This window comes from Bactrocera tryoni, chromosome 4 (assembly GCF_016617805.1).
Source record: "Bactrocera tryoni isolate S06 chromosome 4, CSIRO_BtryS06_freeze2, whole genome shotgun sequence".
NCBI lineage: Eukaryota > Metazoa > Arthropoda > Insecta > Diptera > Tephritidae > Bactrocera > Bactrocera tryoni.
In genome coordinates this window covers 54,063,649-54,076,771 of record NC_052502.1, presented here as the reverse complement: position 1 = coordinate 54,076,771, position 13,123 = coordinate 54,063,649, and the positions used below count along the sequence as shown (strand labels likewise).

The window sequence follows — 13,123 nt, the reverse complement described above, 5'->3', positions numbered from 1 at the left end:
TGCAACTTTTGACTTGGATTAAATCAACATCAGTACATGATGGACTTAATTCAGTCTTTGGCGATGATGCTCTGTCAAAGACCAGTGTTTATCAATGGCAAGGTGAATCCAATCGAACACGTAGATCACTCCAAGATGAATTTCGTGAAGGTCATCGAAAATTAGTTGTTGCTCCGGAAACTACAAGGTGCGTTCCAAAGTAGACACAACGAATGGTTTTCCGGCAAAATCAACCATGTCGAACGAGTATTTTAGCTCGTTGGCCGGTATGGCCGCCAGTATGCCGGGGCAAGCCTTTTGACTGGCCTCTACGTCTGCATAACGGGCAAATGTATTTTTCCGAAAAGGAAGAAGTTGCGCGGTGCCATATCAGGTGAGTGCGGGGAGTGGTTAATAGTTAAAATGTGATTTTTGTTCAAATAATCGTCCTTCGAATGTTGGATTCTGAGCAATTTATGGTCGTCAGTCAATTTGTGCGGAACAAACCGTGCACACACCTTTCATAAGCCCAAATGTTCGGTCAAAATGCAATAAATCGATGTTCTGGAGATGTTAAATTCCATTTCCATGAATTTCAGTGATGATTTCGGCCGATTTTTGATGAATTCATGCACAGTTTCGAAGGAATTTCCGCTGATCACGGAAACACATGTTGATCGTCATTTATGTCCACACGACCACTTTGAAAACGTTGAAACCACTGATGCACTCTGCTACGGAATAGGCAATCATCGCCATAAACTTGTTTCATCAATTGAAACGTTTCGGTAAAAGTTTTACCAATTTTAAAACAAAATTTGATGTTCGTACCGATAACACAAACATACTGACACTCCATACCAGAACAATGCAGAACAGGAAATTATGAGTGGTACACAGACATTTATTTGTCAGTTGTCTTTCAAGAAATTATTAAAACCAACAGTCGAAGACAAAGCACTCTCGGATCACCACGCCAATACGAGCTCTCACATATCTACAGAAACAACTGCGTTTTAAAGCACCCTAAACGTCGCTTTGATAAGTCATCCTTCGTACAGTTCTGAATTAGCACCGAATGACTTCTTTTTATTCTCGTTATTAACTAAGAGATCAACGCTTTTCGACACCTGAACAGGCGGCTTATGCGTTGGGAATGCTTTTTTTGAAGATACCTCGATCAGAGTGGCAAAAGTGCTTCGACAATTAGGTTAAACGCATTCAAAAGTATAAAAATCTTAATGGAGAATCTGTTGAGAAACAATTAAGCGATTTTTTATAATTAATATTTTTGCTTTGTTCTCTATTCTGTTCTATAAAAAAAGACGATCCTCATATACACATACGCGAACCAATCACTCAGTTTTGAAGTGTTGGTTGGAAATGTTCTCACACTTTGTGATACGACTAGAATGGATGCCAGCTCACAGTGTAATCGCAGGAAACTGTAGAGTTGATGTGCTGTGAAGGAAAGGTACCCCAGCCACGCTTACAGTAAGGCAATCTTCTCTCTGGTTATATGGGTTCGAACAGGCCATTGCCCTATCGGCGTCTATGCTGTAAGACGAATTGGTGGGAATAGAAATTAGAGGTTTGAGCATATTTTATTGGTCATAAGGCACTTTGTTCGCATCGAAGCGCAGGTCTTTATGGCATTCCAAAGAGCTACGTGTAGCAGCCCAAGAGCGATATTTATGTCAGCCGTCATATCTAACCTAACCCAAACTTTCTTACAAGATAGCTGCTCATTTGTCGGAACGGCTGATATCGGATCACGATAGATATGTGCAAAATAAAAAGGTATGCAGTGATTGAAATTAAAGTTTATCTAGAAATGTGAGAGAATCAACGACAATTAAATTAATTGAGAACAAACTGAAAATAAGTTTTTTTGTTTCAATTTTACTCATATTTTGCAAACACTTGTATTTTATTTGCATTTATTTTCAAACTTGCGATATTAACATGTTAAAAAGTAAGGACACTTCGTAGTTTACTGTAAATAATAAAATTTTAATAAAAAAAGTATGGCTTTCATTCAATTGTGATAATATCAATTTCAAAGTAGTTTAATATTTTGTTGTTTGAATAAGTTGAAACAGCTCTTAACGACGCTTTCACTGTATTCCACCAATTTTCAATGGATTTTAGATCCGAGGACTGCGGTGGCCACTCCATTATGGACCCCAAACCAATCTTTTGTACACTTAGCCGTGTTTTTAGGATCGTTGTCTTGCATAAATATCCACCTAAGTGGCATATTGTCTTCAGCGTTCTATAGCATAAATTCTTGTAGTATTGCCACATAATCGGTTGCCTTCATAGTTCCCTGTATGCAATGAGCCCGGACAATTGTATGAAAACGATCCCCAAACCATAATGTTTCCGCCAACACGTTTAACGGTCTTTATCGTATACTAGCCTATAACCCGGCTGCATTATTCGGTCTTTTTACATAATGAATATCTCAATTAGAATTAAATAAGTAGACTTTTATTTCGTCAAACCCGAAAGTGTTACGTCATTGTTATTTAGGCCAAAACCATGACCTTCAGCAAACTTAAGTCTTTGTTGTATGGGTTTTTTTGACAATATAGGCCCTTTTCGCGTGCTTCGGCTTATCAGATTTGCTTAATAAGTACTTTGCGGTTGGTTGATGGGTCACCAATATTTTTTAAATCATATTTTAAAAGTTCTGACTGAAATGGACTTTTCTTAACACAGCACTCTATATTTTTTTGACAAACAATGCTATTTTTGACTTCATGCGTCGTGTTTCAATCTGGGGAACCCATTTTACTGCTTGTTCAACCAGTGTTTTGGAAGCATTCAGTAAATTCGCTATTTTTCTATACAAATTTCTTTGTTTCACTAAATTTTTAATATGTTCTTGAGTTTTCGGATCGCAGTGCTTAGCCTTTCATATATCGATGCAATAAAAAGAAAAACCAGGTTTTAATTGATTGATAATAAAACTAAAAGTATTATTTTACTGTATTTATTTAAACTTATCTCTGCAAAAAACCACGTTTTAGTTGAACTAGTTCCGTTATTGTTTTTAAATAGCACACAATCCCTATTAAATCGCACAACTACTTGCGGACTTTGTTAAGAACAAAATGGCTTTTTACGAAATGTGTGCAAATACTTTGCATATGTCTAACGGAATTGGTTTTTATAAATAAGGAGTGATAAAAAATGCCGTTAACTGGCGGAAATTTTCATGACTTAGTACAATTTTATTCTTATTTTGTTTTTATGCATCCCTGTCCTTATTATTTTTCACATAACTGTAGCTGCCATAGAAATTTGAGCGATCCGAATCAGGTGCTGGTGAAGAATCTTTTAAATTTGTGGAGAGTATTCCAGTATCTGTACCACTGAATTTACTGTTTTTTTCTTATTTTAACTTATTTTTCAACATTTTTGAAGAAAACCGATTGCTTTTGCTAGAAAAATTGCAAAATAAAAAATGTAAAAAAAAATGGCTTTTGATATCTGAAATTTTATGGTTAACCTAACACATTACACTGTGCGACTTTGCTACATAGACATATTTTTAATATATTTATGTATATATATAATGTCCAATAAGGTTATATGCATATTAAGAGCCAAGCAGCTGCTGCACTTTACCAACACACACGCAAGATGTGTTCGTATGTGTAAGTAGGCAAAAGAACGCTTTTGTCATTTTGTCATTTAAGCACACACACACTCTCGCTATCAGACATATGTACACACTTGATACCTTGCACTCCGCAATTATGATTTATTGTTTATTTTACTGGTGCTTTTACACTTTCTCGGATTTCTTACTTTCCAGCAGCATTTTATTTATAAGTCACTGCTCACATGGATATATTGCAAATATAGACGCACACACATCTGCTTTTCTGTGCATGTGTATAGTAAGTGATGTATAAAGACACAGGCGCATGGCATACGCTCGTAAGTGCATAAGCTGCCCTGATTCGATTTGCTTTATTTCCAAACATTTACCGTAATTCATTATTTATTATATTACTTGTTTGCATATGGCAAAATATACTGTTATATAATATTTGAGTAAACACTTACTTGTTGGGAGTGGCCCACATTTGGCTTCATCCTTGAAGGTGCAGAACTTTTGTTGATCATCAAAGTACAGACCTGACGGACAGCGATTCAAGTAAGGAAAACCATCGACGCACTAAAAGGAAGTAAGATTTATTGAATTACAGTTATTTTGTGGTGTAACTACGATTGTGAGCTTTTCAAGCTTTGCTTGGTTGTAGCAGTAACATGAGCAACAATAGAAATATATTAATTGGCAACTAATATTTAAGTCAAAAAGCATAGTATGTGTATCAGTGCAGTTGTTAGAACTTCGTCAAGTCAGATATTAAACGTTATTTTACACTTACCACCAATATACCTGTACTTTTTCAGTAAGCAACTGACAGCGAAGTCTTTTTGACTGAGGAAACCCTCCCTAATAGTTGCCAGGAATTTGAAGCCTTCTAAGCTAACTCAGAACGTTCCCATTTCTACCTTATACCACGGATTTTCGAAATCCTTTATGATTTAAAATATATACATTTTTCTGAGTCCCAAGAAGCCTTGATTTGTAATAAAACTATTTTCGAATCCTCTCTCTGAAGATATTTCGTGAAATATGCTATGAGTAATTGATATTGAAATTAATTGACTTTACCCTCAGATCGTTTTGAATCTCACTTTTCTTGGTTGTATAAACAAAGAAAAATGTTGCTCTATGTATTTCATATCAGTATCTGTCTAGCGGAGGAAAATCAAAAAAATCTTGACTTAACTAATCAGAGAGCAAATGTTTGTGATAAAAGGAGAGTGTGGGGGAAAGAACTAATTACACATACTATCTTTGACTATTTCTGATAACTAATCGCGTTTTACTTCATACACGAATAAGTGCCTGACACCTTAATTCCAGTTATAAGCAGATAGCAGTGTTTTCATAATATTTTCATTATATATACATATTATTCGAAGACCAATAGTGGCTTCAGAGTAAATTCCTAAAAAACCTCTGTCGCTCTCTCCAAACTGAAAAAAGTAGTTCCCATAATTAAAAGTCCGGGTTACGAATGACCAATACATTTTATTTTGACTTTTACAATACCAGATTAACCTTCTTGACCTAGACATATGATACTTCTTGGTGCAATCTTTGTTTTTGGTTTTGCCTCTGCCAAGACCTCAGATCACGACTCAGGAGATCTTTTGAATAGACATGCTGCGCGAAGTTTGTGTGTTTTCACTTCGAAGAGACCGCCTTACAGCTTGTCAAATTGAAAGTTAAATATATACATACGTATTCTCCTAGAAACTATCTACGAAATGTACATGATTAAGCAGAATTTTTCCATTTGTTCTATTTTTGTTCTGATCTAATCTTACAAGGTGCATTCCAAAGTAAACAGGACTTAAAAGAAAAAACAGAACAACTCGTTTTTTCGGCAAAATTTTATTTTATTCAAAATAGTCTCCTTCTGCTTCAATACAGCTTTTTGCACGGTCCAAAAGCATGTCGAACGAGTGTTTTAGCTCGTTGGCCGTTATGGCCGTCAGTATGCAGGTGCAAGCCTTTTGAATGGCCTCTACGTCTGCATAACGCTTTCCTTTCATAGGAAAATGCATTTTCCCGAAAAGGGAGAAGTTGCACGGTGCCACATCAGGTGAATTCGCGGAGGGGTTAATGGTTAAAATGTGATTTGTGGTTAAATAATCGTAGTTCGAATGTTGGATTCTGAGCAATTTTTGGTCGTCATTCAATTTGTGCGGAACAAACCGTGCACACACTTTTCGTAAGCCCAAATGTTCAGACAAAATGCAATAAATCGATGTTTTGGAGATGTTCAATTCCATTTCCATGAATTTCAATGATGATTTCGGCTGATTTTTGATGAATTCAGGCACAGTTTCGATGGTATTTCCGGCGATCATGGATTTTGATTGGCCCACATGTTGATCGTCATTTATGTCCTCACGACCACTTTGAAACGTTGAAACCAGTCGTGCACTCTGCCACGGAATAGGCAATCATCGCCATAAATTTGTTTCATCAATTGAAGCGTTTCGGTAAAAGTTTTATCAATTTTAAAACAAAATTTAATGCTGGCTCATTTTCGCACCGATAACACAAACATACTGACACTTAAAACGCACTTCGCTCTCAATGATATGTCATGAAATTATCACTGGAAAATCGATAAAGATAGCGGAATCTAACGCATCAGTCATCATATAGATGGCGCCACCAAGGGGTGCTAGATTCAAAAAGTCCTGTTTAGTTTGAAACGCACCTTGTATAATCTTTTATAACTGATGGATTAAATAATACACTCGTAAATTAGTAGCCAATAAATCAACAGTTTTTCATATTTTTAATCACTTTCGGGAAAATGTATATATCCCAATAATGATTCCAAATGCATTACATTAGAACATTTCTCCAAAACTCATACCTGATAGAATCGCCGACAAGTGACTGGATCAGCATAATTTCCGTTCGCAATAGTGGAGGGGCATTGGAAATCTTCTTTTTGTGCTGCAAATAAAAGCAAGAAAAATTAAATTATTTGTCGAAATCGATTGCTGAGAAAGTTTATAGTTTTGCAGCCATAAAAGATCATTTTTCAGCGAAAATCGAGGAAAAACTTTAAATATTCTTTATTTAAAACCTTATTGCTCAAGGTTTCCACACCCGCGGCTAAGAAAAGTTTCGCAAGCAATGTATGTGTGGCCCTTTGTACAAGTATGTAGCTGTGTATGTGCATAATATTCGAAAACTATGAAAACTTTTCGAAAGTATAAATTTCGTTTTACTCGCATTTTCGCCTATTTCCTTTTGCAACCGTAACTATGCAACTGCGTAAATTTCTATGTAAACCTTATTGAATTCACAATGTTCATACACACATACAAATATAGTATATATGGATTTAGGTTTGAGGGCACACTTTGTTAGTTAATATGACTGTCCCTATGGTATAAATAAGTGAGTCAGTTAAACTGTGGTAACTACAATTGATTTTTCTTTAGATTGGGATCATATAATAGGCTTCTCCACAAGCAAGATTCAAACTTCTTTAAAATCCAAAAATAGTTTGAAGGGGACTTAAGACTTTTTGAACGCTCCTTGTATCTACCTCTTACAATCGTTTAATATTACTAACTTTCATTCTATTGAGGCCTCTAAGTTGACATATATACTAGATAGTAGTTGCCTGGAAGCAGCTCCTGGTTATTAGTTTCAAAATATGTACATATTTTTAAACCAGCTGAGAAGTCCAAATTTATGTGCACGTACCTAAGGAAATAAAATAATGAGTTTATATCTAGAATTGAGCTTCAAGTGTGCTGAGGAAAGAAACACCTAGATAATACTTTCATTAGATGCGTCAAAACTAGTTTATGCGTCAAAACTTTTATCCTGAATGTGTCTAATAAGGAATCCAGATATACTCTGAAGAAATCGCTGTCCGCATTTTGGGCCTATAAGAATAGGTATGGAAAACACAAAGTTAGTAACAACGAATCGTATTCGGAGAGGAAGAAGTTAAAGGGACGCTCAGAAAATTGCATATGGTTTGAAATGAAATTTCCTTCTCTCAGAATGGCAGGGAGTTATAGACAGCTTCTTAGATATATTTCTGAAAGTATTTGTTCTTGGTTGGCCATGGGTTTACGGTTTTAAAAAATTGATTTTTTAATGTCCTATTCAATTTTACAAGACTTGAAGAATATTTTCTTAAAATTTGGGGTTGATCCGAGAAATAGTTTCGGAGATACAGCCGTGAGAACTTGTGCGCTCGAGGCTAACTAGGCTAAGTGTGCCATCTTTAAACACGTTTTTCTCGAAACTGTCTTTTTGAAGTCGATCTTCTAGAACTTTACAATCCTTAAAGACTTTGACGAAGAATTTTTTTTCTCGATTACAACTATTTGAAAAAAAATTTGCGTTTTTAATTTTTTTGTAAAAGTGTCTGCAAAAAAACCAATTTTCTGTTTTTTTCCTTAGTCCAAGTTCTAAGTTAAGGTTTCCTGAAAGGATGATCCTGAAAGGAGTTAGCCTGCCAACGCGGGTGCATATTTTTTCCGAGGGGTCACTGAAAATGACGTCACAATGACCGAGTTTAAAATATTTTGTTCCCAAAATTTAAGGACTTCTTGGTTAATATCTAGTATATGTTTGTACCGTAACAATAACAAATTCTAAAAAAATATTATATTTCATTTTTTTTATGAAAAAAATACTGTTTTTGACCTGAGGAAACACATGTAACCCCTTAATATGGAATAATAACCTTGCATTTAAGGATAACGCGAGCACGGAAAGAGCAGAATGAATGGGATATATTACGGGACTTAAAAAACTATTGAATATTTCATAAGATATTTCCGAGAGAACTGCAGAATGATTATCTATAATTGGAGGGATTGGAGGTCCGAAATAACGGAAACATTTTCCTTAGACTGGGACTTCCTCGGAAAAAGTCTATAAAATTGAGTTATTTGTTTCAAGATGAACATGCTTCTTTTAAATTTTGTCAAAAGTTTTATGCTTCAGATATGGATCTATGAATATGACTTCGACGCAGTTCAACTAGTTGACGAATGGCACTCCCAAAATGAGTTAGACTAAAGCCAACCACAAGTGTGTGGAAAATTAGATTAAGTGATAGAGTGCTTGTTTTGTCTCAAGAGCCTATTTTGAAGATGCTAATGAAGATTTGAATTTGCAAATAAATATGTGTAAATTTCAGTCCGGGTCATTTATGAACAAATGGTAAAAAAGCAAAACAGAGAACCGAATCTAACTACATAGAAGCTGGTGAAGGAGTAGAATAAAGAGTACATGAAGACAAGATTTTGTTCTAAAATATATCACCGTGGTTTAGAAAAAGCTTTTGACCGCCACTAGTACAAATGAGACTAGTCACATCACTACTACCAACTACACAATGTTAACTATTCACTTTTGTCTTATTCCCCAAAACAAAATGCACAAACTAACTAATATTGACTTTGGTTGTTGTAACTGCTAGCTAGCCGCATTGTTCCTGCGTTTGTAACACATGCTTTTTGAGCTACGCTAGCCTTGGCCCGTTACAGTGCATTTGTTTGTCGAAGTTTGTGTGCGCAAATGGCTGGAAGCGCAACAAGCGTTGACCAACCCAAGCCCAGTATTCAGCGAAGTTTTTTCCAGCAACAATTTTCATTGTAGTTGCTACATACGAGGCGAGGCACGCGAGTGGATTTTTTAACGAAATCAATTTGTGCAATTCACGTAATTTAGCCGAGGAAAGTTTGGCTTTCCAAGTAACTAAATGCTGGAAATGCACCCTGCAACCCTGCACCCCGCAAATCTGTGTATGTGTGGGTGTGTGTGAGTTTTGTGCATAAAAATTTATTTACTGTTAGCCAAAAGGTCGTGTTACTAAGCGATGTAGGTCAACTCGTTGGCGGGTGGGTTTTATTGGATGGCTGCGAGGCGCTTCACCGTTGATTAGTCGAAAAATTTTCCAACTATGTATTTAATTTTCCGGTTTAAACTTATTTTCAATGCTGCTGCCAAATATTTAACATGCTAAATTAAGTATTAGCGCAATTGTTATTGGAAGCGCACCTGCAGCGGCGGACGTGTAAGCCTCAGTGGCGAGCGGCGAGGTCAGCTTTTGTTTGCGCAGTCCCCCACCCCACTTTCACTCACACAAAAAGTTGTGTTCATAAAAATAGTAGTGCAATTGATCCTAACATTTAAAACGCTGTTCTGACATGTAAGAAGTTGCAAGTTGAACAAGTATGTAGTATTTTTGTAGAATGCACTTCTAAGGAACGGTTAACCAAGAAATCCCGTTAATTTTGCGTTACTCGTCTTGTTTGTGACGATATTTTGAACGTTGCTCAAAAATATTATGTTCATTGAAATAGTAGTGCTTCACGCGAATGGTTGATAAGTACAATATAAAAATAAAAATCAGCAAACAGTAAGTGTATTTAAGTAAATTCTACATTTTTTGATTAAATTTATTGACATTGCGGTACTACTTCTATTTTAGTGGGTAGAGCAAAACATTGCTCCGTAGAAAAACGCCAAATAATAATTAAGTGAAGAAATGAGGGAAATACGTACATGGAAATCGAAGAAATTATGGGATGCACTGCCACAATGATATATAACCCCATAAATTATGAATACAAAGCTGAAAATCGTGGTGGAAAAAGAAAGACTACAGAATTAGAGGACAAACGTATTATTAGCTACTCTAAAGCCAAGCCCACAGCGTCCGCAAAAGTAAATAAAAATGAATTAAATTTGTCAATCAGTGCTCTGACAGTTCGCAGACGTTTAATAGAAAATAATTTAAAAGCAAGGAGTCCCAGGAAGGTACCGCTTTCAACTAAAAAACATGTCGCTGCAAGAATTCAATTTGCAAATGAGCACTTGAATTGACCGGCCGCAAAATGGCGCAACGTGTTATGGACCGATGAAAGCAAAATAGTCTTGTTTGGTGGGACAGGATCCAGAAAATATGTCCGTCGCCCACCAAACACAGAATATCAGCCCAGGTACACTACTAAAACGGTTAAGCATGGTGGCCTTGGCATTATGGTGTGGGCGTGCTTCTCGTATAGTGGTGTTGGTCCTATCCATTTGATTGATGGCATCATGGACCGAGTAGTATACGTAAATATACTAAGAGACGTTATGTTACCATTTTCTAGCTGGGAAATGCCGATAAAATGGACGTTTCAACAGGGCAACGCCCCAAAACATACTTCCAAACTAGCTAAGGAGTGGTTTGCAGCTGAAAAGATCGACGTAATGCGCTGGCCAGCTCAGTCCCCGGACCTGAACCCGATTGAAAACTTATGGGGAGATGTCAAAAGAGTTGTAGCAACAGCAAATCCAACAAGTAGAGTACACCTTTGGCAAGTGGTTAAACAGACATGGACACAAATCCCTGTGAAGCGTTGTAAGGATCTTGTTGATTCTATGCCACGTCGATGTGCGGCGGTATTAAATATGTAGCACAGGAAATATTAACTTCAAAAGGTCTTTTTAAATTTTTTTACGTCAATTAAACACTACTATTTTAATGAACACACAAATTTTTAGGTATTTTTTTTAAATATGTTTTCGTGCGTAAAAACGAAATATTAAACAAAAAATGAGACTGTGAATATTCTTAGCACTAATAATAAATACTTTCCTTACAACTTTTTATATGAATTTGTATCTTTTATTTGAGTTTAATGCTTCGAAAGTTAGGACCCACAGACACTACTATTTTCATGAACACAGCTGTACATACATATGTATATATATACATGTAAATAATATATATATATATATATGCATGCACACATATTCACACATATGTATATATACACATATACAGACGCTTGCTAATAAATCTAGCCACTTGCATCCGGCCCAAAAGCACTCAATGCAGCTGCACATACTAACACACACACATACATACACAGTGAAAACTCATTTATTTAATGGCCAAAGCCGTTTGGAAAATTTATTTGAATTTTTAATTCGCTTTCTGCCACATATTTTGTAATTTTAATATTGTCGAATTGTTTTCGAGTTTTCGACAGGCGAATGGTCGGTCACTTTTGCTGCCTGCTGCATTCTGTTTACATAATAATTTTATGCTAATTATGCGTCGGTGTTTATTCAATTAAACATTTTAAATAATTACAGCTGTTTGGCAAGTGTTGCTTTGCTGTTGTTGCCTTCCCTATACACCGTTTGCAAATATTGCGCCGCGGCATATGCTTCCCATGCTGGCGTAAAGCTAGCGGCCTAAAACCTTGAATTAGCAAAGTGTCTATTGATTTAGTTTAAATGCGTAGAAAATTAAAATAAATAAAGCAATAATGCGAAATGTTTATTGAAATTAAAAGCTCAATGGTAAATGCTGGGAATTTTATTAAGTGCATGTGTGATTTTGGTAAATAATATGTGCGTAAGGCAGTCGGTATTTAACTAAATGCGTGTGGCATTAGAAATCGGGCTTAAAACACACGTATATAAGGGTGTCCGTTATTTTCCGTGTTTCCTGTTTTTCCTTACATACGCTTCCTCTAACTTGAGTTTCCGTCATAAAAAAATCTAAGTAAACTAATTCTTTTTCATGGAAGTTTAGTGCAGGGGTATTTTGCCTGGAACTCCCTATCAACTGCAGTTTCAGACTGCCTTACTTTCACGTTTTTCAAGGCAAAGTTGCTGCCATTAAGATGCCGACAGATTTATTGCTCCAGAGTGCTGCCTCCTTCAGAGGAATGGCTATGCACTCTGATAGCTGGGCCTAGTATTGAGCTCACTGACCAAGCGTTTAGGGCTAGTTAAGGAACGCCTTACGTCTTTATCAATGACATCCAGTCACTTTGTGATATATACTAGCATGGGAAAGTACTTTAAGATATGTAGATAGACGAGGATTGCACAGCGAACTTAGTTATTATGCCTTCTCCAAAAAAACAAAGTCTCACCTAGCCCCAGCATATTGATAAAGTCTATTTGGAAACATGGATCCCCGGGCCTTTATCTTCCGCTTGTAAACTGCCATGCAATCAATTAGCAGGTCTTCTGAATTCTTCTGGTTATCATGCTATACAAAGATCTACTGGTCCTTAGCTATGCCAAATGGAGGTTCAGATTAATTGGAATTGAAGTTTACGTCACACAGGACGTCAACGGTTTTAACGAAGTTTAAAAAAAACTTGATACGTAATGTACTTCATTTAGTCCCAAGAACTACGAAGCTCTTAGAAATCTAAGACGAGTTCTATATAAGACCAAACAGGAGCATAGAAGAGGGTATCCAGCGTCTTCCTTAAGCCTACTTCCCTGCACTTTCTGCACGTATCGTTGTTACTAATGCTCATCCGGCTGGCATGTCAAACAAGTAAGTTGTGACCTGTCATTAGACCACCAATTTCCTGCCGTATTTCGATACCGTGTTAGTAAAAAGCATGCGCTTGCACGAGAGCTTGGCTGCAGGATACTGCAGCATTTTCGGAAATTTCATATCGTTTTAAGCGACTTGCCTATTTTTGATTAGCCAAGTGGATGGCACTTTTGGCAATCTCATCAACTATTTTT

The 13,123-nt window shown here is 36.4% G+C and overlaps 1 protein-coding gene across 1 annotated transcript in view; it reads right to left on the bottom strand.

Moving 5' to 3' along the window:
* Positions 1–13,123, bottom strand: part of LOC120775817 (chitin deacetylase 1) — a 108,245-nt gene that overhangs the window by 72,922 nt on the left and 22,200 nt on the right. Inside the window, exons 2-3 of the mRNA XM_040106171.1 lie at positions 6,465–6,547; positions 4,060–4,171 (exon numbers count right to left, since the gene is read on the bottom strand). Of these exons, the coding sequence (XP_039962105.1) occupies positions 4,060–4,171; positions 6,465–6,547 (195 nt within the window). The remainder of the gene's footprint in view (positions 1–4,059; positions 4,172–6,464; positions 6,548–13,123) is intronic.